The following is a 25,777-nucleotide window of genomic DNA, read 5'->3' as shown; positions in this document are numbered from 1 at the left end:
TAGCCAGGGAAAGATGGCACAAACACAAACTACCTTCTAATTCAGTGACTTATCCATTTCCCATTGCCTCATTATTACAATACTTCCTTGATCCGATGCTTGTGTGCTGATGGTTATTTTGTATGGGGCCTTGAACTTGTCTTTGGATAGACAAAGTTGAGAGTGATCAGAGGAGCAAGAGGCTGAACTCAAGGATATCATAAATCCAGGATGAAATATTGTTTATGTTTATAAACAATGTCAGGTGATCTATTAAAGAATGTGAGATATACTACAGTGCAATATTGGAAAAATAAACACATTCTTCAAAAATGGTTGTTGAGAGTCTAAGGTTTGAAGAGTGGATAGATGTTCATCAGAAAGGAAATTTGAATTAGTGGGGAAGCAATAGAATTTACCGGGGGACAGATGACATGAGAACTACATTCCAAGAGTTGCTGCTGGTGGGCTAAGATTTTTGATGGAAGGCATTCTCTTTCTTACAGATTGGTGCAAGAAAAGAGGGATGGTACGATGTTCTTCTTGAAAATCTTTCCAGTCAATAATATCACCTCACAGAAATGCCACTCTCATGGGGGGAACACAAACACGCAACATTCAGGAATGATGAGAGTAGCTACACTAGTTATTGTGCTTTAACAAAATGCAAATTGACAAGATAGAATCCAGACTACTAACTTCTTTAAGAAATACTAACCACAGAGTTTTCTTAAATTTCATTTTGTTCAATATTTTTTAAAGCAATTGAGTGCATGAAAATTCTGTTTAATTCTATCCACATTGTTTCCCAACAAGCATCCCATTGCCTTTAATCTACTTTTGCCAGAGGAATGTAGGTTGACATCTCCAACTTGCAAATAACCCCAACTATCCCCACACAATTCCACAGAAATAAAACACAATAGGAACAAGGGGGACATACAGTTAGTTCAACATTATTCTAGGCCCACTGCCCAGTTTCCTTTTGAGGAGAAGTCACCGCCTGTTTTCATGGCTGGTATATTGTTCCCTTTTTGGATATACAAAGACAACCTCTAGCCAACCTGCTGCTTGTGAATACTACAGGTGCTCTCTGAGCAAATGGTGTTGGTGTTGACTTATTATATCTACTATCTCTCAGTGAAATACCTTCATATTTTCATCTTAAAAGTCACTGATTAACTTTTTCTATTCCCTGACGTGTATTTATTTCCAAGAATATCTTTTAGAGAGATTTTTTTTTTTACAAATTTTAGGGCAGTAGCTAAAATACTCCAGACAGGAAGAAAATACTCCAGACAGGAAGAATGTCTGTCCAAGACTATTATACTGGGCATGGTCTGCCTAGAATTCAAAAGCTATACCAAACAAACAAAAAAAGACAGATGGTATTGTAAGAGATAAGGTACCTTGGACAAATGGCCCAGGAATGGTCATTTAATAAAAACAAGAGAGAGAAGAGTAGTTTAAGACAAGTCTCAGGCATGCAGCGCACACACATGCCCTTTATATCTTGGCCTTTTTTGAATGAACAGGATGTTATTTGCTTCTCATCTTCTGAATCTGGAAGGCACTATTCTCCAGTGGTTTTAATAACAAATACGTTTTGATGGGCTAGGATTGACACCTCCCAAATGTAACAATCAGCTTGGTCTAGAATCTGTTTGAAAGCAAGTGCTATTTATGATATGCTGCCATTGAGACCTTTTGTTTCTTCTTGTCAGTTACATCAGGATTTCTTAATGTTCCTGTTCACATTTTGTGCTGGTGGATTTTTTTGTGTGTGTGTGTGTGTGTTCGGGAGTGGCTATGAACTATTGGTCTGTGTCTACTATATGCCAGTAGCCACCTTCAATGGGTACAAACCACACTTGTCTCCAGACAGTGACAGTTGTCTCCTAGAGACAATGGTTGACAATCCTATATACAGAATAAAGCCATATAGTCTCATCTTGTCTTTTTTAAAATTATTTATATTAAAGTCAGAACTTGCTAGGCACCAGTAGCTCACTCCCAGTTACTGGAGAGACTGAGGTCTGAAGATTATGTTTCAGTCAGCTCAGGCAGGGATGTTTGATACTTTTATTGCCAATTACCCACCCAAAAGCTGGAAATGGAGATGTAGTTCAAGTGTCAGAGTGTCAGGCTTGAGCAATCAAGGTAAAGAACAGTGCCCAGGCCCTGAGTTCAAACTCTAGTATCAGAAGAAAAAAAAGTGGCAGGAGAAGGGGAAAACTAATTCTTTCACTTTACTTCAAAAATATATCCTTGCTACCAAAAGCAGATCTTCTGGCTGTTTTAAGTTCATAGAAGAGACCTGAACAAACTTCTAGGTGTTAACCACTGACTTTTGGCAGCCTCCCCTACTTTGGCTTCAGCAAAGTACATGAAGACAGGAAGACAGAATATCCTCAGCCATGCAGAAAGTCAGTATCAGAAAGTCAGTCCAGGCCTCTATTTTCTGCTGAAGGTTTTTCTGTAATTTACTGTATTTCCTACAGTTGTGTGATGGTTAACTTGTGAGAAACTCAACTTTGGACTTTCTATCCTTGCATGATCAGAATACTGACCTTGAAGTGAACCTTTTCAGATGTAAGAAGATAGCAGAATGGAATCACTCACTCTGTAACAGACATTGGCTTCCCTCTGTGAGGGCTGCTGAGCAGTTGTTGCTAGAGAGCTGTATGCTAAGACAGGATGCACCACAGACCCTCAGATTCATCTTCCAGCAGTCTAGAGGGTCCTCAAAGCACTAAAAGTAGGCTGATTTTTATGACCTTTTCATCCCACTCTTGTGCATATATTCAAGGGAGTGAAAACCAAAACATAAGACAGATACCCAGAAAGCCATGATTACTGTAGCTCTGTCCACAATAGCCAAACTGTAAAGTCAATTGTCAAGCCTGATTGCCAAGCCTGACAATCAATGAATAAAGAAAATAGAATGCATATGTAATTATGTACATACATTAACTCGTTAGGCAGATATTGTACACATATATGGAATTATCAGTATGAAATTCCTTTGTATTATTAAATAATTCAAAAAAATAAATGTTCTATGTTATTTCTTTTCTCTTATTTTTCTTCTTATGGTTAATCTCATGTGGTTACTATATCTGACTTTGTTACCTGGTATGTTGTATATATGTTTATTTGTTTATTTGAAATAGCGAAGGGAAGGGGGGAAAACAAGATGATTGGGAGGGGGTGGGGGGGGAAAGAAACAGGGACAAAAGCAGGAGAAGGGGTATCAATGTGTGGAAGTAATGCACTCACTACCTGACAAATGTAACTGTAACCTCTCTATACATTACTCCGACAAAATTTTTAAACAATTCAAAATTTAAAAACATATAAGAAGAATACAGAGGATTTATTTCAGAATAAATATAGTGTTTTCTTCTATACTAAAAAAAAAAGCCAAAGAGAAAGTAGAATATAAGGCATGTTCCACAGCAAAGCCTTGGACAAAATCAGTACATTTTATTTGACAAAGCTGGTGTGTGTGTATGTGTGTATTTTGCTTTTGAGGCTTAAACTCAAGACATGGGCATTAACCCTGAGCTTTTTCTTAGCTCAAGGCTAGTGATCTACCACTTGAGCCACAGCTCCACTTCCACCTTTTGGTAGTTTGTTGAAGATAAGAGTCTCATGACCTTTTCTGCCCAGGCTAGCTTTGAACTAAAAGCCTTAGATCTCCATCGTCTGGGTAGTTAGGATTACAGGTAGGGGCCACTAGCATTTGGCCAGAGCTGTTTTTGACCAACTCTATAAAGAAGTTTCCAGCTGGAGTCTCTGGGAGACTGAAACCTGAAGACTTCTTTGGTCAGGCAGTCAAACTGAGTTCAAAGAACAGAATTCAAGTAATTTACAACAGAAATCCAAGGGGCACTGCTCCAGCTGTTGGGAAGATGCACAAACAAGTTCAAGTATGTTTGGAAACATAAAAGGCTATTAAATTAAAAAGGGAGGATTAAATCTCTAAACATGAAGTCATTTACTTGAGAATCTCACTGCATAAAGTGAGATATTCTTGCTCTAATTCCTCTCATTGTCAAAAAGTGATCATTGCCAGGCTCTTGGAACATATCCTTGCTCAAAAACTTCATAGGCCTATTTCTTTTAAACTACTAGCATTTAAAAGCCACATTATATATATATATATATATAGTATTTAATTACCAAATATTTAAAATTATCTTTGTTTTAATTTTTATGTTTATGTAATATTCAAAATTTCACTACTATTCTAATAAAATGTGAATATATGGATTACAAAACAAGAGTTTTTTTTTTAAAAAAACCTTCCTGAGTCATTGCATCACAATGCAACTACTGATTTACCAATGTACTTGGTGTAAAGAAAAAAAAGGAAAAAACAAAACAAAACAAACAAACATCCTGGGGCTTCCCCTGGTCTAGGACAATGTTTCTGCATTCGGTGGTATTCATGTAGGAGCTAGAGGACTCTTAGTTGCTGTTTAGTCCACCTATATTCTTTGCTTCTCCAACATGCCAGTGGAACATATCTAAGTGTGAGAATAATAATAATTTTAAAAAAGTCCCTAGTCATTGCCAAATGTTCTCTGAAGGCAAACTACCATAGCTAGGAACACCTGAACAAAGAAACAGTTAAGTCTCACATCTCATTGTCTTCCTGGTGCCTGGCACATAATAAACATCCAGACTGAATTTGCTCAGTAATGGCAGAAATGACTAAATAGCTTCCTTTTCTTCTTCTCCTTTTTGGTTATTTTTAAATTTTATTTTAATGTATAAAGGGGTTACAGGTATATTCGCCAGATAGAAGGTGCATTACTTCTCACACATTGATACCCCTTCTCATGTTTTTGTCTGCTTCCCCCATCCTATCTCCTCATTACTCCTCTTCCTATTTCAGATAAACAACTAAACATATATAGAATATACCAGGTAACAAAGTCAGATACTGTAACAATATGAGATTAATTAAAGGGCAACAGAAAAGAAGAGAAAAAAACACATAGTCCATTAAGAACAACAGCCACTCATAATTAAGCTCTTATTTACATGTCCTGGAGGTTAATTAATTTGGCCTCATCCTGTATGGCCTTATGTATCCAAGGTTTGAGCTATTGTAATCCTCGGCTAGAAAAGTCCCAGGATTGTACTAATTATTACAAATGAGGGAAACCATTGAGCCTATGTTCCTTTGGGTCTGACTTACTTCACTTAATATGATTTTTTTCCAACTCTTTCCATTTCCTTACAAATGGGGCGATGTCATTTTATGGCAGCATAGAATTCCATTGTGTAAAAATGTCACATCTTCTACTGAGGGGCATCTGGGTTGGTTCCATATCTTTGCTATGGTAAATAGGGCTGCAATGATCATCATTGTGCAAGTGGATTTAGTATGTCCTTGTCTCTGGACAATTGGCTAAATGCCAAGTAGTGGAATTGCTGGGTCATATGTTTAGTCTTATGAGGAATCGCCATACTGCTTTCCGTAGTGGCTGAATGAGTTTACACTCCCACCAACCGTGTAGCAATAGCTTCCTTTTCCAAGAATGTTAAAAAAAAATACTCCATTAACATGAACAATCACCAGTGTTCATTCCTATGCCTACAAACAAACGATACGAGGAAGATTTCTGCATTTCTTGGTCCAAAAATACCAGAATTGGGCATTTAGAACAGTCCTTTGGAACTGTGTTAGGCCTAAAAATCATTCATATAAAATTAGTTACAGGTAAACAGTTGACACTGATCAGGCCTCTTTGATAAATGACTGACATTTTGAAATCACTTGGACAAGGCACTCGCTTAGCACACAGGTTAAGCTGGACATCTCAGCATTGTTTCCATTAGGTCCTATGAGGTTGTGAAGGGTTTATGTCCAGTGATTGCAGTGCTCTCATATGTACATCCAGTCCAGCTGAGAAAGCAAATTATAAACTTTAAGTTAGGTCCTGGTAAGCATATCAGACCTCCATGAGACCCTATCCCCAAAATTGTCTCCACTCTTGACTGCAATGCCTGACATGAATGTCATTCCTTTGTATAAAAGCAGCATGCTGCTAGATTAATTAAACTGTCATTTTATGGACGAGCTTTTCTAAAATTAACTATGGACTGTTCGTCTGGGTCTTAAATGTTCCCTAAAAGATCATGCGCTAAGCTGTGCCCAGTGGCTCATGCCTATAATGTTAGCTACTCAGGAGGCTGAGATCTGAGGATCGTGGTTCAGAGCCAGCCTAGGCACTAAAGACTGTGAGACTTTTATCTCCAATTAATCATTAGAAAACCAGAAATGGGGTAGGGCAGTAGCATTTAGCTGAAGAGCTCAGCCACAGTGCCTAGGCCCAGAGTTCAAGCCCATGGCTGCAATAAAGCTTGGTTCAACTAATGGTGTTATTGGAAAGTAGTGGAAACTTTAGGAGGAGGGGTCTAGTTAGGTGAAGTTAGATCTTTGGAAATGAACCCTAGAAGGGGATATGGGGTCCCAGCATCCTTTTTCCACTACTCTTTTTCCCCTCCTCTTTTCCCCACTCCTCTCTTCTTCTTTTTCTGCCTCCCCACCTTTCTCTTCCTCTCATACAACCCCTTTCCCTGGCCTCATGAACCCAGCTCTAAAGGTGGGTACAGGAAATTAAATATGACTGATATGACTGACACATAGATACTTCCTTCAAGGAACAAATATTTGCAGATAGGCATCTGAACAAATAATCATAAAACACTGTGTACTAGGCACACAGTAAAGGTTAAGTTCAAAGTGTTCCAAAGGTAAAGTAAAAGAAGAAACAAACTCAGAGAAGGCATGCAAGGTCCGCTGAGGTCCCTTTAGCTTTGTGGCAGCCATTAGGTGACCAGGCTTTGCTCGACCTCATGCTTTTCAGGATGCTCTACCACACTTCAGACTCAAAAGCAATGGAACTAAGCAACCATAGAATGAAACCTCTGTGAGCCAAAACAAAGCTTTCCTCCTCACAAGTTGGTTTTTCTCTCCTATTTTGTCACAATGACAGAAAGTTGACTCATAGGTACCATCTGTGGAGCAATAATAAATTTTAGTGACTCACAGAGACCTAAGGAAAGAGACTCTGAGCAACTTCTTCAACAGCCTTCTCAGGAATCAAGTAACATTTCAAATCAAGTATATTGTGTATCTGTGACAGCAAAGACACAATGAATGAAGTTGAGGAAGGGCTCATGTCTGGAAATAAGGGATGGCATGTCTCAGGAGGGCATTCAGTGCGATAAGCCAACAGACAAGAGAACCAGTAAGGAGGAGGAGCTGAGGTCTGGATGTGACACTAGAATTGAACCTTACTTGCTGCACAATTTTTCTAAGGCTTTAACATAACACGATGGTGACAGTACATGGATGAAAGCCTAGCTTGGAGGCAGAGGCTCTTCTGTAAATCCAGATAGAAAGCTAAGCATCACTACAAAATGTCTACAATTGATGTTTATAATAAAAATAATAATACCCTGGCTTAAGTTAATTTATGATTTGCTTCAAACAGAATGTAATGGAAAAAATATAAACTGTGATGTAAAGTGGTAAGAGACCCTTCAAGACACCGGGGAAAAGATCAGTGCTGATGCATTTGAGAGACCTGCCCAAGAGAAACCTCTCCCTCACGAAGATGCAGAAAGTATCTACTACCAGGCCTCCTACAGTTCCTCCACAGTTTATAGGTGGAAGGCTGTGACCACCATCACCTGAGTAGGACAATACCTGTTTCAGTCAAATCACTCTAATTCTCTTTCTGGGAATTTGGATTTGGGATATTGTGGTTGGAGTTATAACATATAAAATAGACTTAATCATTAGTCTTGTTCTGGAGATGATTCTGGACTAAGATAAGACATTTCTATGAAGAGAGAGAACAGATTGAGCAGGGAATGGAGTAGTCACTGCAGCAAAAGGAGAGAGGGAAGGAAAGAAGGGACTGGAGAAAAGCAGGAAGAGCAAGGACAGAGAGAGGGAAGAGTGGGAGGAAAAAGAAGAAAGAAGAGAAGGAAGGATTATGAATGAGATGAAAGAAAAGATAGAAAGATGGCACATGAGAGAGAGACAAAGGGACAGACAAACACAGATACGCAGAGAGATAGACAGAGATAGTCAGAGATAGGGAGACGTTCCTGTCTATTGCCTCCCTAAGAAGTCTCTTGGAACTCTGGACCCACTCCTGTATAATAGTCTCTTTATTCAACTAAAGTCAGTTCTGTATTGTTTGAAAAAAGACTTTTTATTATCATTTATTAACTATTATTAATTACCTGAAAGTACAACTATAAAGCCTGTGTTTATTTTTTAAATAATTTTTTATTGTGATTAATAGAAGGGTTACATTATATTTACTAGATAGAAGGTGCATAACTTCACAATCATTGATACCCTTTCTCATGACATGGTCCCCATTTCCCTCCCACCCTTTCCCCACCCCCGCTTATCTTGATTTCCCCCATTCCCTATCCAATTTCAAAGAACTAATTAAGCACATATAAAATATATCAGATGACAAGGTGAAAAATTGTAACAATATGAGATAACCAAGGGATGGCAAAAGAGATGAGAGATAACAGTATATTAAGAACAACAGTCACACATTACATGGCTTTTGTTTCCTTCTCCTGTAGGTCCTTACATTTAGTGTTGTACTATTTGGCCTAATGTCTCTAGATTTTGTTCTATTGTAAATCTCTGCTAGGAGAGCCCAAGGTTTATACTGATTATGACAAATGAGGGAGATTATTGGGCCTATGTTCCTTTGAGTCTGGCTTACTTCACTTAATATGATTTTTTCTAAGTCTTTCTATTTCCTTGCAAATGGAAAGCCTGCATTTATATGTCTGCTTGTTCCCTTGTCATCTTGAGTGCCTCACTTGATAGTCACAATAGGTTTTACCTTTCCCTTGAGTTATTGGTCCTTGATTCACTTCTGTCATAAGAGCCTTTTCTAAATATTAAGAAAAAAGTAAGGCCACAACCACTTCTGAAGCCCATTTCTAGCATTTCAAAGGATAGTTATGCCATTCTGTGGTCCTTGCTTCCACAGGGGCTGGATCTTGACAGACAGGCAAGTGTGACCGGCAACTACAAGGCCAACAAGGATGCAAGTGAGAACAAGGGTGAGATGTTGTTATGAGATCAGGGTAGAATAAAAATAGAGGTGTGCTTGCAAGAAGCAAAAATGGCTTGAGCCATAGTAAATGATCAATACTGATAGGAATGCAAAGGAGAAGACTGGGGTATAGCTCATGATAGAATATTTGCCTATCTAGTATGTGTGAGGCCCTGGGTTTGGTCTGCCAAAGCCCTCAAACAAACATGCAACAATAACAAAAACAGTATAGAGACCAGTGATAAGTAGAAAAATGGTCAATGTATTTTTTAATCAAAAACAATAGGACATATTCTCAATCACATAAGACATATTCTCAATAACCCTTCTGGCCCTAGGTCTAGGGATATTCTGAGATGTGTATGCATTTTAGAGGAAGCACTCTATAGGAGTTCATAGGGAGAGGTATGCCAAGGGAACATGCTGGGGGAACAGGGTAGTGCTAGTGCAGCTTGAGTCTACAGGGAGAGTAGGCAATATAAAATAATAAGCAGAGAAGCTATTGTACTTATGTTCCAATGGGTTACTTTGAGAGTCACTATGTAAGATACCAGCACTACAGGGAACCCACCACATGCTTAATATTGTATAGCACTGCTTGTCTAGTGTTCTTAGAGAAAGGATGGGCAAGATCTGGTCTAGCATGTCCCAATAGAGAGTCCATCTCTTTAGCAAGCTGATGATGCTGGCAAGAGAGCCAGCTATGTGCAAAAGGCTCAAGGACTAGGTACACAAGTGTAGGTACAGGTAGGGAGGTAAAGAGGGAGGAGGGAGTCTCTCAAGGGGAAACTGAGGGTAGATTGAACCATAGGTTACCTTCTAAACACAATCTCTACCAGCATTGGGAGCCTTCTTAGCTAGGCCTGCTCTATACATAGGCCTAGCTTTGAACCCAATAGAAACCCTTACCCCAGGGCATTTTCTGTCTGATCAGGTCTGATGAAATATCCATCACAGGATCCTATGTCAAAGCCAAGGTTCCCAATTAGGAGATGAGGCCTGAATGGAGGAAATAAATTTCTGGGTGTGTGCTCTTCAGGAGGTATTTAGGCATGGCCATTTCCTGAATTCTTGCTCTCTGCTTCTATACCTTTTTTGAACCACAATATTATGTCTCATCATGGGCCCAGAATCAGTGGTGCTAAAGACTGTGACTTAAAATCTCTGATACTAAGCTTTAATGTTTTCTCACAAGTTGACCATGGCAAGTATTTAGTCACTATGACACAAAGTCTGACTGACTTATATATAATGTGAAAGCAGGATAATAAGTAAGTAAAACATCAGACCATGATGGAACTGTAGAGAAAAGCAAAGCAGGTTGGGAGGAGGAAAAGAGGATGGCTGAGGAATAAGGAGTAGAGTAGAGTGAGGATAGGGTGTTTCACTCTTGGTCTTCACAAATTTTGTCCATTTTTATTTCATTTCGAGAGAATAAAGAGTGTCCTGGAAGAGCTGGGGGTGGAGGAACAGATCCAGGAGAGACAGTGATGTAGACACATGCATGCTAGTCAGGCTGAGAAGAGAAGCAGACAGGGTGGAAGAAGTGCTACTCAGAGATCTCTGATGGTTCCCATGTCAGGGTCATCAGCTCCTGATAGTCTGGTCCACCTACCCCTCCCTTTATTCATAGTCCCATACCTACACTGTTCACTCCTGGTTCATTTCTGACTCCAAGCTTGTACTCAAATTGCTGGCACTGCTTTCCTCTGTATCAGTCAGGTTCTTTTCTCTCTCTATGCAGGGCTGAGCTGAGCTCCCACTCCTCTTTGTAGCTTGCTGGTTAAGGATGGCAAAACAAACAGCTAAAAGGAGTCAGCTCTCCCCATGCCTTGCTTTCAGATTTATGAACTCTAAAACAATAGGAAGATAAATTTTTGCAACTTTTAGCCATCAAGCATGTGGCAACTGACTATGACCAAGCTAGGAAATTAGTACAGTCCTCATAGTTATAAATAACTTCCTTCTTGAGCTGAAGTAAATATGCATTCAAAAACATACATCTAGAAGAATCTGAATCATTTATCTATTTTTAAAATAAATGAAAAACATTTAGCTACATGATAATAGACATGAAAAGAAGAGTCATCAGGCTTTATTTTATTTCCTGATAAGTCTATCGAACAAGGAAAGAAGAAAGAGAAACATTAACATATAAGGGCAGAAAATAAGAAATATACAGAGAAACCAACGGCAAAGACAAAAGAGAAGTGAGAGATGAAAATAGGATGCCAGAGAGCTGATCACTGATTTACATGTATTCTCTTTTTCCCTGCTGGCACTGGGGCTTGAACTCAGGGCTTAGGCATGACACTTTAGCTTTTTCACTCAAGGTGGGCACTCTACAACTTAAGCCACACATTCACTTCTGGCTTTTTTTTAAAGAATTTATTAACGTTGATTTTTACATCATATTTTAAATGACAAGTTTAACATACAAGTGTTCAAGGAGGGAATCTCTATTTACAATCACTGGGACTTAGTATTTAGAGCTTAATCACAATTAGGCTAAGGGTTTGTATGTCATAGAAACATATTAATTTATGAAATAAAACATTATGTCTATAGAGTCATAGGTTTTTATGTCTATATAGTTATGTTTGTACTCTTTGGATTTAATAGCCACATATTAAGGATACCATGCGCCTTTTGATCCTTAGGTCTTGACTTGTCTCACTCAACATGATTCGCTCTAGATTCATCCACTTCCCTGCGAATGCCATTACTTTATCTTGTCTGTTGGCTATGTAGAATTCCATTGTATATATACCACATTTTCTGTATCCATTCATCTGCAGTAGGGCATCTGGATTGTTGCCAATGCCTGGCTATTGTGAATAGTGCAGAGATGAACATAATTGAGCAGGTGTCCTTATAATATCTTGGGTCATGATGTTCAGTATAGATGCCCAGACACTTCTGGCTGTTTTAATGGTTAATTGGGGACAAAAATCACACAGAGTTTCCTACCTGAGTAGTTAGGATTTTATGCATGAGTCATGGTCCCATGCTTACATGTCTTTTTTAAGCCTCATAACAAACACCCCTTTAAACAGATGAGGATGAAGAGCTCCCGAGATCAACTATGCAGCTACAGCTGCCTCATCATATTCTAAGTTAGGCAGAGAGGACAATCATCCTGATTGTTACGCCTCTAAGGTTTGCTGTCCTGAAGCAATTTAGAAGTTACCAGGATGGTCCATTAAGAGGATTATTCCTTCTACAGAAAAAAGTCTCTTTTAGCCAGCTGATTAACAGAGTTGTAGAGCTAATGTGTTTTTCTCTTGACAGGCAATTTTTTGCTTTAGAGCCTGTTAATTTCACCATTTCCTCAACAAATGCTTTTTTGGGCCTAAAAGGTATATGCAACACTAGAAAATTCAGGCTTTTCATGAACAAATATTGTATAATGTTGCAAAGCGTAATGTTATTACATGAAACAATTTGTGTCCAAAAATCTTTTGTCTTGGGTGAATTCTGGCTTTTTCTAGATTGGCTTGTTTGAATAGCAAGCATAGAAAAAACACACAATTCTCAGGAGTAATTAGCAGCTTGGAACTTCAGATTCCCAATTTATACAATGTTATGAATTTCAGTTCATGTATCACAAAAAAGTTGCTGGGTAGTACAAAGGAGAGGAATTTCATTTTGAGGGAATAGCTCTGGCTAGTGCTAAGTTTCTTGTTATGGAATAAGACATTAAACTCCTCTGGAAGATTAGGACCTCTGTAAAGATTATAGACAGATACAGATCAAACTAACATGTTGAATGGACACCCCTCTGTATAACTACTTAAAGATAATTAAAATTGGAAAAAAGAGTGCAAATAAAAATATGTAAAGCCTATTAGTTGGTAAACATGAAAATGGCATTATTCATTCTTTTTATTGAATACTTACTTGATGCTTCATACATAGTATCAAATACTAACCTGAATTACAATAACCATTAATAATAAATTAATAATAAATCTATTTTGAAGTCAAAATAGATAACAAGCTAATGTAAAACTGACATATAAAATATGAATTCCAAGCAGATTGATTATGAGTGGCTTGTTACTAAAATCATACTGCTATATTTATAGCACAAACCTGCTTTTAGACTATTCTTTTAAAGACTATGCAGCTTCCATTTATACTCAGTTGGAGGCAAGGAGAGGGGGTAGAGAGGGAGGGTGGAATGGCCATTCCCAAGGACACTGGCACATGTGGGGCTATTGAGAGACACAGCAACTCCAGGCCAGAGTCTGCTAAATTTCAAAGTTATTGATTTAAAACACAGAAGAGCCATGCTTCTGTGTGACTTATTTATCCCTCTCAAACAACTTATCCATTCCCTACGTTTTCTTCTTTCAATAGCTGTAAGTTACAAGGGGTCACACGTCATAAAGATAGACTTCTTATGCAAACATTTTTTTTTAAAGCTGCTGATGTGCTTTGATGACAAATACTTAATATATCAACTATTTTCAGTGTTAAATAGTCTAGCAAATCAAAATAATAGGCTCCAACTAGCTTTTATTTTTTTTGGCCAGTCCTGGGACTTGAACTCAGGGCCTGGGCAGCTAGCGCTCTTCCATGTGAGCCACAGTGTTACTTCCCACTATTTTTGTTTATGTAGTACTAGGGAATTGAACCCAGGGCTTGGTGCATGCTAGGCAAGCACTCTACCACTAGGCCACAGTCCTGGCCCCAACTGTTATTTTTGTTATTGTTTGCTTTAACATGTCCTACGATCCATTTCTCATTTAGAGATTGGAGATTAAAATACATTAACATCAAGTTGAAAGTTATCACACAGACACTAAATTTGCTTGTGTGTTTTTGACATCAACTCAAGTACAGTATATACATACAGAATCATTTCACAAAATAGGCTGGTAGGGCATCATTATAAAGGTATCATAAAGCCAAAATAACTGGGGTTTTGACAGGAAGGAAAGGTTCACAAGTCCAAGAAGACCCATGCTTTCATGTTGTAATACATTCACAGGATACAAAAGTTGGGGATTTTTGCCAAAAAAATTAATGAGCATGAAAATAGAAAGCAGAAAGGAGGAAACAAATGTTTTTTTTTTATGCTGTAGGTTAGACATGTAACCATTTGGTGATGGGAAAAATACCCAGTCTTGGCATGGACCGATCTAACCGAATTCTTTACCCCATTGCTAATGTGCAGGGGAAAATAATTTCATTCCACAATTCAAGGATAGCTTCCTTTCTTTCTAGAAACTGAAGCAGGAAACAAACAAGACTAATGTGTGTTTCATAGATGTACATCTGCCCTTAGAAGGATAAAGAAAACAACAGAAGAAATCAGTTCACTTGTCACCTCTGTCTAAAAGTTATCCCATTTCAACCATCACTCAAGCTTCTGATCCTGAAGGAAATGAGAATTTAACAGAAGACATTCAGGCTGTTTTCCTCTGCTTATTCTTCTCTTCTACCTCCTTCGGCTTCAGCCTTTCCCATGTCCACATTGTCAGCTCATTTGCCTGGCTGAGTCTCTAACTTTACCTCATCTCTTTCCACTGCCAGCATCTCAAGCTGGGCAACTTGGCATCAGCTTTCCTTACTAGCACATTTTAAGTGTCACAATTGGGCCAAGGAAGCAGGTGATTATTTTCTGGTGACAAAGGCAGATCCTATCTCTAAGGGCAGGTCTAAAGTGGAGATAACACTTGAGAAAGTCCACTAAAATCCTCTCTATGTTTCCCTATCTTTTTTGTTTGGTCTGGTGAGCAGGGCTCGCTTGGCCAGGCTGCCAGAGCGCCCCTGTACTGAACTACACACACAGAAGCCACTGGCTGGGATTATCTAATCACCATTTACGTTCACAGCTATCTACATGGAAACAGGAAGTTAGCCAGCATCAGTAAAAAACAAAAGACAAAACATAAAATATAAACGGCCAACTGTTTTCATTTGTTCGGAGAAAGCAATGTTCTTATGGCTTCTCTGAGTGGAAAAGTAATGCCAGGCTTTTCCCCTCTGAATGCATCTCACTGGGTATGCTCTGCTTTTCTTTCATTGGAAATAGGAAGATAAAGGGGTCCTGATTCCCTAATACATCCGCAAGTAGGTGTTTTTAGTCAAAAGCATGGAACAATTTGCTTTGTACGGCCTCTAGCTTGAATTAAGGCAAAGCACCAGTGGTTAAGTATGCAGCTGAATATGGAAATCAGAGGAATGTGCTGCCTCTTGCCTTTATCACCAGTGATCAGATAGAAACTCCACATAGCACCCCCACATACATCCTGAACCCCCAGAAGCAAGGATACAGAGGCTTACCTTGAAGTTGTGTGTCTTCTCATAATTGAAATGGTTGTCATTGTGCGTGAGGGCAGCCCTTCGAACCAGGGAGGAGATCTGTGAACAGGCAAAGAGCTTGAGAGGGGGCCAAAGAAAGACACTTTTCACTCCTACCTTCACCCCCAACGCCACAGCCAGCAGCTCTTGGCGTTTCCTGCCTGGTTTTGATTTCCGAACTACAGCACACTTTTTCTCGTTTTCCAGCCACAATTCCTGGGAGAACATAATGCTTGTATCTCAGATCTTCCTAGTTTTTCCCTTTGGATCTTGGGCAGCTCGGTGCTGTCAGGGCTTTCAAATCACAGCCAATATTAGGCAGCAGATTCGAGGCAGCTGTGTCCTGTCTGCAGAGGCCTCTGGCATGTGACCTGAAAGGCCTGGTTTGAGTGATGGAGGAGGTTTCGCTGCTCAATAGAGATGGGCCTGCTTTGTGCTGTTTCTTAAGGCTGGAGTGTGCCTGGAACAATAGCACACATTCATATATGCAGCAAGCCCCAGCAGCCATATCCACTCAGCCACTGAAGAGGCAAGGAGGCAGCAGGAACAGGCAACATCATTGCAAAGTAAAAACCTCTCTTAACTATTAGCCTATTCGCACAATTCTCTCTCTCTCTCTCTCTCTCTCTCTCTCTCTCTCTCTCTCTCTCTCTCTCTCTCTCTCTCTCACACACACACACACACACACACACACACACACACACACACACACCTGGGTTACCCCTGATGTTCAAACTATGAGGCTGTAGCCAATTATTCTGGGTCTCTGAACCCTGCCGTGAGATGAACTCCCCAGCAGATTAAACTTTAAATCCCCAGTGACTGTTTAATCTTGTAGGGATAAACCTTCATCCCTTTTAAAAAATATCTATCCCAGCACTTGAAAGCTCCATCTTTATTCGTATGCATATATTAAATTGGACCCAGCTGAGCATGGATGAGAGCATTACAGAAGAGCCAAACCCTTCAGCTCTGGGTTCCACAGCCAGTAACAGAACAAGAGACCAGATGTCTTCCTAGAAGGACACTCCCAATGTTTCCCTTCTCCCTTTCCTCCTACGATTCCTTTTTATTCCCACAAAGACAATTCCCTAACTTAAACTGCACCATCACAGTTGTTTTTCTTTTGATGCTCATTCTGTCCATCATGTCTCAGCCTATCCGAATAGCTTTTCCTACTTGTAAAAAGCATTATCCATTTGATGGCTTCCTTTTATTCCCAGATTTCTTCATGAATAAAAGTTGGAGAATTGTGATGTCTTCAGAGTGTTCTTGATCTGTTGGTGAACTTTACTATAATTAATTTCAGATGGGTAAAAACAATACTTTAGGAAACTACAGAAGAAAAACCCAACTAGGAAGAATGAAGCTGGCTGGAGCATTGTAGGTATGGATGTTCCATAAATTTCATTATGTTTACTATTAGACATAGCTCCATATCTCATCAAGTCCCTTCTAAACAGCCTTACTTGAGTAACAGAACATCAGTCTTTTCCTTGTGTATAAGAAATCCATCCTCCAGATGCCGGGAGTTTGGCCTAGTGGTAGAGTGCTTGCCTTGCATGCCCAAAGACCTGGGTTCAATTCCTCAGTACCACATACATAGAAAAAAATACAGAAGTGGTGCTGAGGCTCAAGTGGTAGAGCTCTAGCCTTGAGAAAGTCCAAGGACAGTGCTCAGGCCCTGAGCTGAAGCCCAGGACTGGCGAAAAAACCAAAACAACAACAAAAAAGAAATCCATCCTCTAGTTTCAGCTTGTTATCCTTAATCATAAATGCCTAGATTTACATTGAACATGATAGCTAATGATGTACCAGAATATGTACAAGAATGCATTAAATGCACTTATTTATGTAATCTTCAGCACATGACTCTGAGGGACAAGATTTTATGCCTCTTTTAATGGATGAAGAGATTGAGGCTCTGAGAAGTTAAATAATTTCCTCAAGGACATACAGAGCCAGAGGTATAATACCTAGCATCTTCAAATAGCATCTGAGTTGCTAAACATTGTCTTATCATGTCTGTCATATTTTATCTGAAACATGGGTCAAGTCTTCCCATATTCTTATCCCACTATAACTCAGATCCTACTTTACACACAGGCACACAATGTTCTTCCATCTGTCTGGCATGTGCTAATACTTCTCCGTGGCTTAACTCTGTCCAAGCATTGTGAGCTTTTCTCAGGAACTTATTCCAATGTATCCACTTACCTTATTTTCTTATACAAATCTTGTAAGCCCCCTTCATAGTTTGCTCTGTCCTTTAAAGTATTCCAACATCATTTTTACATTTCTACATTTTGCCCAAACTCCCCACTGAAAGTGAACTCTGTTCTCTGAAATCACATAGTATTTTACTTTTATGTTATCGCTGTCAGATATTAGAGCAATTGGAAATAGGTGTTTCTCCCTACTGCAAGCAAACTCATTGTGACATGCCTATGCCTAATTCAGTTTTGTTTCTCTCCCATAAGGGAATCCTATGAGATTCCTTGCAATAGCAGCAGGTGAATAAATTGCTTGGAAAGAGCTGGCGGGCTCCACCTGAAATCCTTGGTACTTAGGAGGCTGAGATTTAAGGACCACACAGAGAAGTCCATGAGACTCTTATCTCTAACCAGCAAAAAACAAAAACAAAAACAAAAACCAAAAACTGCAAGTGGAGGTGTAGATCAAGTGATAGAACATCAGACTTGAGCAAAAAAACAACAACCCACAAAACAAACAAACAAACAAAACCCCAAATGAGATCAGATGGCCTTTTGTTCAAACCCCAGTAACAGAACATACACACAGAATGCTTGGAAAGCCTTTACATATGTAGGAAGCCAGTGGTTTACTGGAGCATGGGTGCAAGTGTTCATATAACATGGTGTCTTTCACTATATTCACTGTTCACCTTTTTCCACACTTCAACTTCCAAACACCTGAACTTCCCAGGTTTTGACCTCTGGGTCGTTTTATCTGATTTCTTAGCCCTCCTTCAAAGAAATCCAGTTGTGAATTTAAACTGGTTCTGGAAGGGAACTAGCAGAGGCTTGTCATACCTAGAAAAGTCTTCCAGTGGTGAGCCTAAAGGTAAAAAAATGGAGCTGAGAAATGAGATCCTTTTCCAAAACTTCACTGCTAACAAATCCAGAAAGACTTTTTGATGGCTGGCCAGTCACATTGTTAGAACAAACTCTGCAATGTTAGTTTCTGATCTTATAAACTAGCTCCTTAAATAATAAAGGAGCAAAAGGGTCTCTTTTTCCTCTTTGTATAGGGGTGATTGAATACAAGAGATTTAGTATTTTCTCTTACATCTGTGCCTTTGCTGATAATAGTTTTAATATCTCTTGGTGACAGTGATTTCTTTCTTAAGCTATTAATTCAACAACATTCAACCAAACACAAAACACATTCAGACATTGGCAGGAACCACACACTGTTCTCTGGTGTCTGCCTCACTGAGTCTGTGTTAGCACTGGAATAGGCATGCCAGTGAGTACTGAGCGTGGCCTGGTGTGACCCTCTTATTAAAGAAAAATGATAACAGAAATATCTTGGTGAAAGTTTCCCTTTTAGACAACATGCTTATACAGAGATTTTTTTTTTGGTGGGGGAAGGAGTTATGAGGCTTGAACTCAGCCTAGGCACTGTCCCTGAGCTCTTCAGCTGAAGGCTACTCCCCTATCCCTGGCCCTGATCGTTGTTCCTGAGCTCTTCAGCTCAAGTCTACTGCCCTACCTTGAGCCAAGCTCCACTTCTCATTTTCTAGAGGTCAATTGTAGATAAGAGTCTCAGGTCCTTTTGTGCCCGAGCTGGCTTTGAACCGTGATTCTCAGATCTCAGCCTCCTGCTTAGTTAGGATTACAGGCGTGAGCCACTGCACCCGGCAGAGCTCTTCTTTGTCTAAGCTCCTCAAGAACAACATACATCTACAATGTCAAAGGCAGTTCTTAATACACAGGGGACATGGAGTCCTTTTGTTAATGTTCTCACAGAAATTCCACTTGGCCCATTTTTATCTATACATTCATGAGATGAAGCATATATATCTACACATTTTGTTTAAACAAGTGGTTTTCCTAGGAGCTGCTGACTTTTAGGCTAGATGATGCCTTGTTCCAGAGGCTGTTCTGTTCATTGAATAATTGCCTCTACTTACTAGATGTCAATGGAATTTCCCAACTGTGATCATTCAGACTGTGTCCAGACATGGCCAAATGCTACCTGGAAGGCAACAATGCTTCCAGTTGAGAGTAATTGGGTTACATTAATAACACATATTTATAGCATTTTTACCATGTGCCAGGTATTATGCTAACCACCTTGCATATTTTGACTCATGTAGGAAATACTACAAGGTTAGCTCTACTGTAGTCACCTCCACATTACAGACAAAATATGGAAACACATCATAATACAGGTGGTTGGTGGTAACCCTTCATTGTCACTATAAACTACATCTATGCCTTTCCCTACTCCACAAAAATTTTACCAATTGTGTTAAATACACACAGCATAAAATTTTCTATTATACTCTATTTTAACTTGTTATATTTCTTTCTTTTTTTTTTTGCCAGTCCTGGGCTTGAGCTCAGGGCCTGAGCACTGTCCTTGGACTTTCTCAAGGCTAGAGCTCTACCACGTGAGCCTCAGTACCACTTTCGGCTTTTTTCTATATGTGGTACCAAGGAATCGAACCCGGGTCTTCATGCATGCTAGGCAAGCACTTTAACCACTAGGCCAAACTCCTGGCCCTTGTTATATTTATTTCATTCACAATATTCTTCAAACATTACCACTATCTAGTTTTGGAACATTTTATCACCACAAATAGAACCCTGTGCCTCTGAGAAGTTTAAGGTAACCAGAATCATGCTTGTTTGTCTCTAAAAACTTTCATATTGTAAATATTTCTTACCTAAGAACCACACAATATATTACAGTTGCATGTTTATTTCACTTCTCTCTCTCTCTCTGTATATATATATATATATATATATACATATATATATATATATATTGCCAGTCCTGGAGCTTGAACACAGGGCCTGGGCACTGTCCTTGTATAATTTTTGTGCAAGGCTAGCATTCTGCGACTAGAGCCACATAACTACTTCTGCATTTTTCTGTGTATGTGGTTCTGAGGAATCAAACCCAGGACTTCCACTAGGCCATGCTCCTGGTCCCACATTATATTTCTTTTATGTCATCGTGTTGATCACAACTCTATTCCTTTTTATTGCTGAATAGTAAAGCAATGTATGGATATACCGATTTTGTTGATTCACTCAGCATTTGATAGACTTGTTTTCATCTTTGCCTATTGAAAATACTGCTACTAAAAATATACTTGTTTTTTTTTGTTAAAACACTTTCAATTATTCTGAGCATATACAAAGTCTATCAAAGCTACCTCTCATTCCAATATTATTCATATTTACAACTTATCCAGGACTTCAATGCCAATTACTATTATTAGCCTACTGATTAGCAGGACCAGTGTCCCCTGGACTGTTGTAAAGAGGCACTTTTACCTTTCCCAACTCCTCTGTAGAAGGAGGCCCCACTAAAGATGCCATGGAAAGCAGGCAAGGCTACAAATAAATGGTGCAATAAGCTCACTATTGATAAATTTCTTATCTACAAAGGTTGGGATTCTAAGGCCTCTACCTTCTTTCTTTCTATGAATAGGATCCTAAATATAAGAATCAGATACAGACAAAAAGAAGAAATGCTATGAGGTGACCCAAGCATTAGGCTGTGTTAACTGGTGAGAAGAGCAGGTTGTAAACTCAGCATTCACAGGGCCTTTGCATTATCCAAAACATGTATGGGAGCAGGCAGGGCCTGCCTTTCCACCAGCTTTGATATTAATATCCCAGTGCCAGTGGGCTCTTATGGTGAGTCTATCTCCGGCCTCCAGGGGAACCACCATCTGCAATAGTAGTACTTTCTAGAAGGTGATTTGTTCTGCCATCAATTTACAATTCTTTCACTGACTTCAAGAATTGGGCACTGCATTTTAAGGAGGGTTTGTTGGAAATGTCTGCATATACCCTTGCACCATCTCACTCATAATTCCAACTCCAGTGTTTATATTTTCAGGTCACTCACACTTCTTTTTCTTCAGTCTGAATCTCTATTAGATGCCGACAGCCAAGCTATAACCTGCCTGCAATCAAGAGCCTGCAATTATGGGCTTCTGACATCTTTCTGACCATGAAAGAAAGGAAAATGACTATTACTCATTTTGGAGAAGGTATTATGAAGAGAAGTTGCTAATATCTTGCTCGTGTTTATTCAAAATGGCCTTACTTGGAGGGAACTTTGGCAACATAACAAAAGACTCTAAACTGTTCAAGGGCATTGTGCCACTAATTCTATTTATAGGATTTTTTAAGCTGGTCTTGAGACAAAGATTTAAATAAACTTGTGTGAATGCATAGATATAGAGATATTGACAAATAGAAATAAAAATATTAATTAAAACAATAAGATCGAGATGTGAGAAAATGCCAAAACATTCAGTATAGGGGAAAAAGTAGATAAATTGTGGTATAAAATGGTATGTAATGGAGTATTATGTATTAACTAAGTTATTTAAAATGACATATAATAAGGAGTACTAGGTGAGAAGTAACCTACAGAATCATATCTAGTCTAATGTCTTCTTTCATAACTAGATATACACAGAGAATATGGGAAAATACAGCAAAATACCTTTCCCACATGAAGCTGCTAAGGGTATGCCAACATTTAACTCTGTGTGGAGAAACTGTTATTGAACTATATAATCTTCTACTGCACTATCATTTTCTGTACATCTGGCATCTCCATTATATTAAAATGAATTTAAATAGCAAATCTTTATTGGAGTAAATGATAATTGCTCAGTGTCCTGAATACACTTGGAGCACATCTAATCCTATCTCTTCTTTTCCCAGGATAAACAGCCAAGGGCAAGAACAGTTGCTGATTTTTCTCTTATCTCAGAGTTAAACACTGGCTGCTGCACTCAGACTTGGCATTCCTGGTTTCGTCCATATGAGGCCAGAATGGAGACTCTACATGGGTAAAAAGTACCAGCAGATGCTGGTGGATGACCCTTGCTTTGTACTTTCTACTTATATTGGGAGCTGCAACTTGGTCTGATAATTAGAATCAACCTAGATAGACTAACAAAACTTCCTCCTTTGGCCCATATCCCTCCACCAAAAAACTCCCCACAAAAAAACTCCTAAAACAAAACATGCTGGGGGCTGGGGGTTCATACTTGTATCCCTAGCTACTTAGGGACTGAGACCTGAGGAGTGTAGTTTGAACCAGCCTGGGCAGGACCCATCTCCAATTAACTTCTAAGAAAGCCGGAAGTGAATTTGTGGTTTACAAAGTGTAGAGCAATAGCCTTGAACAAACAAAGTTCAGAAACAATGCTTAGGCCCGGAGTTCAAGCCTCAGGACTGGCACAAACAACACAAGAGAGAATAAAAACCATGGTCAGCTCCACTTAAATCCAAATTTCTGGGAATGAGGCCCAGACTTTTAGAAATTCCCACAGAAATTGTACCATGCTGACAGTCATAACATATATCTCAAGTGCTTCAATTTTGGTGGATTATTTAAAAAAATAAAAGCAAGAACATTGTAAAAAAAAAACTATTGAATCTCCCCTCCCCAAAGGAATTAATAACCTTACAAAATGTGATTATATTTCTCTTCATGCTCAATGCATTCTACCTACCATCACGTCATATAAAACCTTCATAGACTATTACAGAATAAGTTAAAATTCATACCATGGATGATGGCCTTTGGGGTCTGGCTCCTGCCTCCTTCTGGCTTTGACTTCTACCACCCTCTTGCTGTCACAGTGAGAATTTATAATTATGCCCTTATTAGTAGGTTTTTAAAGTTATGAACTAGGAACCCACTAGCCTTGTAGGCTTTATGAGCTCAGGTACTGTATCAGCCTTTCATCATAATTAGGACTCTCATGTCATATACAGGTCAAATCTCTTACTAAATGAACAAATAACAATTTCTACAAGATATCTGAAGGTCAAGAAACTACTACAGAGGCTTATTGCCATTTCTATCTATTGAATTTATTCCTGTTAGCTTCTGATATATAAGATCTAGGGGCCACACACTTTGCAGTTTTCTCTGGATCAGAATGTCTGTTTTGGGAACTTAAAATACTAACACTGGTGTGTGGGGAGTATATCAAGAATAAGATGCAGAGTCACAGTCCCTAGGGAGCCTAGGTTTTGAGCTAGAAGAATACCAGAAGTAGTACTTTATATTTAGTGATTATATGTTTATTATGTCTTTCTCTTATTAAGATTAGGTGTCATTATTTTCATTCCATACATGAAAAACTTCAAGTTCCTTGGTTTACAATAGGGCCTGATGTTCTTTTCATAGAAATCTCTGGCACTCCACTATAGTCCATGAGTAGTAAAGGACTCATTTTTCCTGTGTCTGAAAAGTGTTTTTTTTTTCTTTTACGGATTTACAAAACTTAAAAATGAACCTTTAAGGACCAGGAGTGTGGCCTAGTGGTAGAGTGCTTACTTACCAAGCATGAAGACCCAAGTTCTATTCCTTGGTACCACATACATAGAAAAAGCCAGCTTGGCTGAAGTGGTAGAGCGCTAGCCTTGAAAAAGTCCAAGGACAGTGCTCAATGCTCAGGCCCTGAGTTCAAGCCCCAGAATTGGCAAAAAAAAAAGCACCTTTGTAAAAGACCCATGGTTCTATTCATTCTGGCTTTCTAGTAACTGCATAATAATAATTAAAAAGGAAGAATGCAGTCGAAACTCCAATGTATACCCTATAAAATTAAGAGTGAGGGAAAGGGTAGGTAGGGGAGGGATGGGTGAGAATCTTGACATTGGTCAGGATGCATTATATCCATAAACTCCTTCTTTGAAAGGAACTTCTTTGCATAACTACTTATGGATAAAAATGAAAAGAGAGAATGCCCTCAAGAACCCCAAGCTACTTTGCACTGGATTACCTAGTCAGCAGGTGGAGTAAAGTGGACCTTTGTGTGAAGCAAAAATGTAAACACTAAATGTCTTCAGTCCACTACTGTGCTTTGTACCATGAACAACAGCCCACACAAAACAGCACTTGATGGTGTTCACAGCTGTGCAACTAATACCGCTCAGTACAGCTCCTGTGAGAGCTAAGAGCTCATACTGTGACTATAGATGCCTGCTCATTCCAAGTAGACGCAAAGTTTAATTCTGGGCTCCTCACTGAGAACAGACAAGATGGTTCCATCTCTACAGTTGGACCTCATATTTGTCTGTTTGGGAGAACAACCTAATACCAAGCCACTGCTGCCCTGGGAATGGTCAGACATGGGTGAGTATCACAGGGAGAAACAGTTCAGACTGAAATGACTGCATACAATTTGACCTTAGAGCACTTCTTCTCCCCCCCCCCGTCTCTCCCTCCCTCTCTCCCTCCCCTCTTTCTCTGCCTTATCCTAAATAGGCAGATGTTCAACAACTTAAGTCACCACCTTGCTTTTTTTATTTTAGTCACTTTTTGCACCCACTGTACCTCGCATGTTGAACTTGCTAACTGTTGGTTCTGTGTAGGCCTGGAATTGCAGCCCTCCCGCTTTTGCTACCCAAGTAGCTAGGATTAGTGGTGTGTGCCACTGCACAGGCATCATGGGTTCCTTTCCTTTTCTTTAGTTTTTAAGTAGTTGTACAAAAGAGTTTTAATTCAATGAGTCAGTATGTTAGAATAATGCAGCTTAATTCATGTCAGCTTTTACATTATTCTCCCCCACCTTTTAATCCCCCCCGCATACCCCATTTCCCCCCCACACCCCGCCGCCACTTATGGTCCTAGGGCTTAAACTCAGGGTTTGAACTCTGTCCCTGAGTTTCTCTTGCTCAAGGCTAGCACTCTACCACTTGAGTCACAGCATCACTTTCAGCTTTTTCTGAGAAGCTGCATAGTTATGGCAGATAAGTGTTCTGTGGACTTTTCTTCAAAGTCCAGTCCTCAGATCTCAGCCTCCTGAGTAGCTAGCTTACAGTGTGAACAACCAGTTCCTGGCTTGATTCCTCGTCCTCGTCCTCGTCCTCATCCTCGTCCTCGTCCTCCTCCTCCTCCTCCTCCTCCTCCTCCTCCTCCTCCTCCTCTCCCTCTCCCTCTCCCCCTCCCCCCTCCCCCCCTCCCCCTCCCCCTCCTTCTTCTTCTTCTTCTTCTTTTTCTTCTTCTTCTTCTTCTTCTTCTTCTTCTTCTTCTTCTTCTTCTTCTTCTTCTTCTTCTTCTTCTTCTTCTTCTTGCTAGAGCTCATTCACTTGAGCCTCAGAACCACTTCCAGCTTTTTTCTATGTATGTCG

At 39.5% G+C, this 25,777-nt stretch overlaps 1 protein-coding gene across 2 annotated transcripts in view; it reads right to left on the bottom strand.

The window, feature by feature from the left end:
* Chn2 (chimerin 2) overlaps positions 1–23,295 on the bottom strand; it is a 45,965-nt gene extending 22,670 nt beyond the window's left edge. The window contains exons 1-2 of one of the 2 annotated variants that reach the window (XM_090332816.1): positions 23,204–23,295; positions 15,393–15,470 (exon numbers count right to left, since the gene is read on the bottom strand). In XM_090332816.1, the coding sequence (XP_090188942.1) occupies positions 15,393–15,470; positions 23,204–23,206 (81 nt within the window). In that variant the 5' untranslated portion in view covers positions 23,207–23,295. Of the gene's footprint in view, positions 1–15,392; positions 15,639–23,203 lie in introns of those variants that run through there. The other variant, XM_090332815.1, reaches the window with a different exon arrangement.
* Positions 23,296–25,777: the final 2,482 nt, after the last annotated feature.

Source organism: Megascapheus bottae, chromosome 5, assembly GCF_031878675.1.
Source record: "Megascapheus bottae isolate mThoBot1 chromosome 5, mThoBot2.hap1, whole genome shotgun sequence".
NCBI classification, from domain to species: Eukaryota; Metazoa; Chordata; class Mammalia; order Rodentia; family Geomyidae; genus Megascapheus; species Megascapheus bottae.
Note: the sequence above shows the minus strand (reverse complement) of the source record. Positions and strands in the feature narration are given on the sequence as shown.